This window comes from Physcomitrium patens, chromosome 15 (assembly GCF_059467195.1).
Source record: "Physcomitrium patens ecotype Gransden chromosome 15, ASM5946719v1, whole genome shotgun sequence".
Classification (NCBI taxonomy): Eukaryota; Viridiplantae; Streptophyta; class Bryopsida; order Funariales; family Funariaceae; genus Physcomitrium; species Physcomitrium patens.
The window spans coordinates 15,051,175-15,058,084 of NC_143424.1; the positions used below are offsets into that span (position 1 = coordinate 15,051,175).

Here is a 6,910-nt window from a genome sequence, read left to right on the forward strand (position 1 = left end):
CGAAATTGTGCAATTCCCCCGAAGATATTTCGTAGAAATGTAGTTGGAAGAGCATGAAGAGACCAACAATTGCCTCAAACCCCAGTGGACACTGTTGGATGTTTAGTGCTCCTACACATTCCAAATGCTACTTGAACACTAAATGCTTTTTGTATTGTCACCAACACAAACTAAAAATGTGTTTGAATGCCAATAATCCTCAACCCAACTGACCCGGAACCAGGTTTAGGTTTGATCAAGTGGTAAAATAAAAAATATTAAATTTTATGATCTATAATTTTTGGAAGTAATAATGATAATGACTTATTTATTTTTGCTTTTAATTATACAAGTTGGTGATTTTTTTATTCTTGCTCTATATGAAATATTTATTCTATTCTTTGTTATATAGTGTTCTTTGTAATAATACATGTAAGATTTAACAAAAATTATTCTATGCCAATCTAAACATACAATAGATATGATTTTATTAGTTATTTTAAATTGAATATTATTTGTTCTAAGTAAACTCTACTTAAAATTTAATACATTTGCTAAATGTTGAAAATGGTTTTTTACATTTGACAAAAAGTGTAAAGTGTCACCACTTCATTTATTTGCAAAATTTGTTTCAAATAGCATTCACGCATTTACTACATCTGAGTTGTAATGTCATACATAAGTAAACCTTGTTCAGAACATGTTCCAAACTTATTCCATGATTTTAAACCAATTAATTAAAACTATCTAATGTGTATCAAAATATCTCTTAGATATATTAAAATACCACCTTTTATTTATTTATTTATTTATTTATTTATACTGGTTGTAATAAAAGAATACTTGAAATAACCTTTGGAAAACCTTGCAACAACAGGCTTCTTATAAGACTGTTGGGCAAGCCTTGCCAAAATCTATTAGACTTCTATAGAATTCTTTAATAATACTATCGCAACATGGAACTTGCCTGGGGCCCTATAGTGAACCTCACAAAGCCATCTCACAATGATTCTGTTTAAAGACTTGTTTTACTCCAAAGATAGAAGAAGAAAAAAAAGTGCACATTGTTAGAATGTATTCTACAAAATTTGGTAGTGTTCAATTATTAATGTCAATGTTAATGCCTCACCCATGTTCCAATAATAGATTTAAAAAGTTTTTAACAGACTACCCGACATTTTAGGAAAGTCCAATTGAGTTCTTTTTTACCATATTTCCTTCAAAACAACTTTAACTGAAACAGGTGAGATGTCAATCATTTTTGTTTTATGCATGTTCCTAATAGATTCTACTAATTTGTACCATTAAAGTATGAGAAAGTAATTCATTTATAACAATTTAAGACTTTGAGACCTTCTTGCCTCCTTGTAATTACTCAATTGTTGACTCATGTTTGCTTGCTTCCATTTCTAAATAAGATATTTTTTGGCTGCTCAAAATAAAAAGATAGCAAGTTCTCCAATTTTACTATACAGACGACTGAATCTTTAAAGTATTAAGGCTAAATTTGGAATATTCATTATCTTTTTGATATTGTAGCTAGACGGTACAATAGAACAAAATAAACAAATAAATGAATAGAATTTCACCTTTTTAAACATAAATTTTTATAAAAAGAATGCACTGTGAACCGTATTCTAAAAAAAGTATTGATAAAAAAACCAAAAACCATTAGGTATGGTCGAAAAGCATCAATAAATTATCATTATTAATTTTATCTTTAAATAAAAACAAGTTAAATCACAATTTATGCAAGGCTTTAAAATAGAACAGAACGTGAACATGTACTCCGTTATGACAAATCATATCCTGATATATAACAGAACAAGTAAGAGTATACATTTATTTATGGCACGTCCAGTTATGTCAATGGCAAATAGGTGGTGAGTAATATCAAATCCTTAAGCATGTTTTTATCCAACTAATTATATCAAACACTAAACAGCGTTAATAAAGCAGAATAGTAACGTTAAAATGTAAACACCAAGCATGAAAGAATTTGATCCATTGTCCAAAGTGATCAGCCGACCTGGATGTGGATAAAGAGAAATAAACTCACATCCCTTAACAAAGAAACCCTACAAATATTCATGTCAACTCACTGTGCTTGACTGAGTGAAAGTAATCAGCCCTCTAAACCCTAAATTCCAAACCCTAAGTTTCAAATCCTAAATTGATCCTAAAATCCAGAAGTGATCAGCTCTCTCTTGCTTACTTTACAGTGGGCAGATAGTTCTGAACGATGGTTCTCACAGTGAGACAATCTCCAGCATTCACTGTGCATCGTTGTTACCGACTGTGCAAACATGAGGTGTGAGTGTGAACTCAAGCTTCAGTCAGGAGGAGGTAGGATAGTGATGAATTAGCGATAGAATTTACATGCAATGAAAGAGGAGAGTGATGAATATGCTTGAGCCGTAATAAGCAGCAAACACAGGTGAGTACATGGGTTTCACAAAAGGGTATGTTACAAAGCTTGTAAGGAGGTTTTTCAGAAATATAAGGAACCTGAGGATTACCAGAGAATCCACCTCGTGGACTTAATACTTGGTATCAAGAAAATTAGCAGTATACAAGGTATCTAGAACCTGCCCTAAAACCAAAAAAAATCCATTTACTTGCAAGCTGTCTTAAAACTCAGTCATAACCTCACTACTCTAATTGTAATTGCTCTGTAATTTCAAAAAAAAACTAGCACAATGTAATACAAGGTGGTCATAGCCAACTCCACTTGTATGCTGATTCGGTCCTCCAACACGCCTTACCTTTCAGGCTTTCATTGCCAATATAATCACCTATCTTCCATGAATTGATTGATTTTTTTTACGAAAAACTGCTGCCACATTTGTGGCAGCAACCCAGCCCGTCCCTCACCCAGCGCACGCACAATTGTGCGACCACCGAGAAATGTATTAGTACAGTTAAAGTATACAAGCGCTTGATGAAAGCATTTAGATGGCATGCATTGCCACTGACCGCATCTGCCAGACATCGATGCTTCTGACGGTGATGGCGGTGGTGGCGTTGTTGAAGAGGTAGAGGTGGGAAGCCGTGTCGGTGGCCATGGTTGGATACACTCGTGAGGTGATCGTCATGCGGCCTCCTTGCCCGAAGCTCTCCACTATGGAACGATCTACCAGGACCCGGAGTGAGAGGAAGTCTTCCGAGGGTAAGACTTCCACAAAGCTACCATAGATGGTGGTGTCCACATCGGGCAGCATGGACGACCTGCAAAAGATTAGGGCAACTTGATTAGTGTTTATGCAGAGAAGGGTAAATTTATACTTGGAAAACACAGCCCAAGCAAATGAAATGGTGGAGAAATCGGTGGAAAAAAAGAGAATACTTCGTTTGATCGCTGCACAATCTCGTCCTCCACTTGCCCTCTTTAGAATAAGAAATGTAGAAGAACACAGCGGTGCGCTCATTTAGGCTCTCGTCGGCCAACACGAGCAGTCCGAATGGACCGAATGTTCCACGATGCGCGGCGCCTCCTTGGCTGCAATCGAAGTGGTCTCCATCATCAATCAGGGCTCCGTTTTGGGACAGCTTGGTGACATTAGGGTACTCTATCACCACTTCAATGTCCAACTGCCCACCAATGGCGCCGTGAACTTCAACAACAGAGCCTGGCGCGAGCCTTACAGACTTCTGGCTAACTCTGGGGCCACGAAGTTCCTTCAGCTCCTCCACAGGTTCTTGAATTAAATTTCGCATAGTTTTTGAATCGTATCGGATAGTCCTAGGGATTGCCTGCCAGGACATACGTAGATTCAGTCAGGGACATTCAATGCTGTCACGAATCTGATGGTGACTGAAGAATTTGAAAGAGCTCGGCTGAATTACAATCCACACACCTGAACAGAGGACCAACCCTTGGCATAATCGGCAGCTTCACTGTCCGACTCATTAGCCCAACCCCATAGGATCCTCCTCTGCTGCGCTGCATCGTAAAACGACTTAGAGGCGTAAAACTTGCCGTAATCGTAGCGCAGACCAATGCCTGTGTCGCGTGACGGGTCGTCAGCGTGAAAAGACTTGCTCTTCACGTTGTACGAGCCCAGGGCGTAGTAATCGTGCCTGTCATCGTCCAAGCTGGCTTTCAGCACATACTTCACCGATGGGGCCGCGCTGTAAGAATCCAAACCCCGGTAGCCGAGCACAGAGACAGGATAGAAATCTATGCATTCCCACATCCCAGTGTTGGCGACGCCATGGAGAAAATTCTCTTGCAACTCCCAGTGCTTCAAGTCCTTGCTCTTATATAGCAGCGCCACCCCCATGTTGTGCCTCTTGGCGCCCACAGTCATTAGCCAGTGTCCATCTACGTCCTTCCATGCGGTCGTGGGGTCGCGGAAATCCCTGATATCAATACCGTCCGGGTGGCGCAGGATGGGATTTTCAGGATCCTTGACCCACTTGCGGAGGAGTGGGTCCGAGGGATCTTCCGGGTAAGCAATGTTCTGCGTCTGCTCAGAAGCATGCGAGGAGCCTAGAATTCAACATATCCACAACCACTCCAGTCATCAGAATCCAACCATCAATGAACATGCAAACTCCTTCATGAAATTCACTGTGTTTAGTTGTAAGAAATTGAGTGGTGATGGTAGAATTACCTGTGTACAAGATTATAGGGACACCGTCTTCACGCATAGTGATGGACCCCGACCACACTCCTTGAATATCATACCACTGATCTGGGACAAGAGCAATATCGAGGTAGAGCCAGTGTATCAAATCCGTGGAGACGGCGTGGCCCCAAACGATGTCACCCCAGACGGGAGCGTTGGGGTTGTACTGGTAGAAGAAATGGTAATATCCCTTGTAGTACATGGGTCCTGCGAAATAATAAAATAATAAGAACGCTTTGCGACTGCACTGCTTAATTCAAAATATACAGAAACTGCATCTGCATAATGATCTAAGTGATGAAGTTATAAGACACGTACCATTGGGATCGTTCATCCAGTTCTTCTCCGGCTGGAAGTGGAAGGAGGTACGGTGAAGATAGCTGGCCACTTCTCGTGGCAGGATTGTGCCATTCCCAGATGTGGATGAGATTGGGGCGTGCGTGACGCGCCGCAGCTCACCGTGGTGTAGTTTGGTTCCTGTGGAGACCTCGGACAGGTATGTCGTTACCGCAGTAGGATGAGCTAGCATTGCAATGCAACAGGCTGCAGTAAAGAGCACAACACACATCCACATCTTGCTTAGGGCAGGTCTGGATGTCGAAGCCGAAAGAGCATCGCTTTGCTCCGAAGACACTCCATTGCTCTCGAGATCCATGGAGGGCTCTGAGACCAGAGCGTCCAGAAGAGGATTCCGTGTCATGGTGTTTAAGAGTTATCGCACAACTGCAACTGCACAAGGGCAGGAAAATTACACTGGGTGAGTGCTGGTGATCGCAAATTGAGAATTAGTATAACAAACACGTTTTGTACTTTTACAGTAAACTGACATTGAATCTTGTACAGCCAGCTCGCTCACAAGTGTTATTCCAAAGCACACGATTGGTATTTGAATTGATTGATCTCCTGGCCATGAATAATTTACAAGAGGCCCTGGATAGCACCAGGTCCATACAACGTCTGGTGGCCACGGTGATTACTTTCTTGCACAGTCTCTGTGCAATATGGGGTGAGTGAGTTGGTCGATTTTTGAACGACCAGATGCTTATTCCATAAATAAATTTCAAAAAGTATTGGACACGTCCATCCTAGCACTGCAGGGGGAGGTAGGTAGTCGTGATAATGGCTGGATCGGGTAACATTCGGAAATCCTTATCTGATGATCAGAAGATCTCACAGTTTCAACGAACGCGGGGTTCGCCTAGATCGCTCGCACATTTTCGGGTCCTCGGATTGAATCGCAAGCTCACAACCGAACACACATGTAAGCAGCAACGCTCACGAGACGACATTTACCTGGAAACTCATCTAAAATGCGGTGTTCAAACACCATCTCGAAGAAATCAACAGACGAGAACCTCACAACTATGAAGTCCAATTGCACATGCATGTTTCCTCCATCGTAAAACAGATCTGCTCACACTACCAACAACTGCAATAATATTGCGACTTCGAAGACACGACCAAAATATATATATATATAGAGAGAGAGAGAGAGAGAGAAAAAAAAGAAAAGAAAAACTCTCTCTATCCCTATCAAACGCTGGTAACAGCAGCATCAGAACCTGGCAAGTTACTCTTACACAAACAGAATGGGCCTCAATGCAGGCACAAGAGTTCGATGTATACCTCCCGGGCTGATAAACTACAATACCGACAGTTTCGGAAACGAGAGTAAGAACTCACTGATCACAGCAGCATCCGTGCATCCGGGGAGGGGGGAAGCGAAGCACACACAGAGCGTGAGAGCTCTTAGCACACAACAGGAAATTTTGGAAGAGGAGAGCCCGGCGCAGGGTGGTGGATTTATATCGATCCGGAATGGCATTCCGTGTTACGTACCTGATCAGTCAGACATATAAAATTGGGGTATATATGTAAAGATGTGGAAGGATAAACTCGTGTGTTGATGTAAGTGATTTCACCGCGCTTTAATTGCGTCAATCACTCAACCGGGGAAAATGATTGGATTGACTTCTCCTGCCCGATGTCACGCATTTCATCCATCCTCTTTGTCCCCAGGGGAGGGGGGGGGGATCCGGTAGTCTATACTAGAACCTTTGAACTCAGGAATCTTGCGGCGTTAACCATGAGTCTTGCTTTACTTTAACATCGGAGTACTAGTTACTCACACTGTGCGAGACTTGATGATCACGGGTGGATTAGGAACATGGGAGATGCTATAAACGACCAGTACTAATTTATGCTCACAGAAGCATTTACGAACGATACATGGGTGCCTTTTCTATTCAGTGTAAGAGGGGCTAAAGAATCACAAGAGCTGTTAAAATTTTGTTTTGATC

The 6,910-nt window shown here is 41.5% G+C and overlaps 1 protein-coding gene across 3 annotated transcripts; it reads right to left on the bottom strand.

The window, feature by feature from the left end:
* Positions 1-2,494: 2,494 nt before the first annotated feature.
* On the bottom strand, positions 2,495-6,427 carry LOC112292097 (acid beta-fructofuranosidase). 3 transcript variants are annotated; one of them, XM_024540250.3, is made up of 6 exons: positions 6,294-6,427; positions 4,929-5,339; positions 4,596-4,817; positions 3,837-4,471; positions 3,326-3,732; positions 2,495-3,207 (listed from the first exon to the last, which is right to left on the bottom strand). In XM_024540250.3, exons 2-6 carry the CDS (start codon positions 5,308-5,310, stop codon positions 2,931-2,933), a joined length of 1,923 nt encoding a protein of 640 aa, XP_024396018.1. In that variant the 5' UTR covers positions 5,311-5,339; positions 6,294-6,427; the 3' UTR covers positions 2,495-2,930. The 3 variants fall into 3 exon arrangements, with proteins under 3 accessions (XP_024396018.1, XP_024396017.1, XP_024396019.1); XM_024540249.2 differs by having other exon boundaries at positions 6,237-6,377; XM_024540251.3 differs by lacking the exon at positions 6,294-6,427 and adding an exon at positions 5,904-6,020.
* Between the last annotated feature and the right edge of the window lie 483 nt (positions 6,428-6,910).

Excerpts from the sequence above, each read along its gene's own strand:
- LOC112292097 (XM_024540250.3), bottom strand. The coding sequence starts at position 5,310 with ATGACACGGAATCCTCTTCTGGACGCTCTGGTCTCAGAGCCCTCCATG. Across the intron at positions 4,818-4,928 it reads CTGGATGAACGATCCCAATG|GACCCATGTACTACAAGGGA; the intron begins GTACGTGTCTTA and ends ATTATTTCGCAG. Across the intron at positions 3,208-3,325 it reads TTGTGCAGCGATCAAACGAA|GTCGTCCATGCTGCCCGATG; the intron begins GTATTCTCTTTT and ends AATCTTTTGCAG.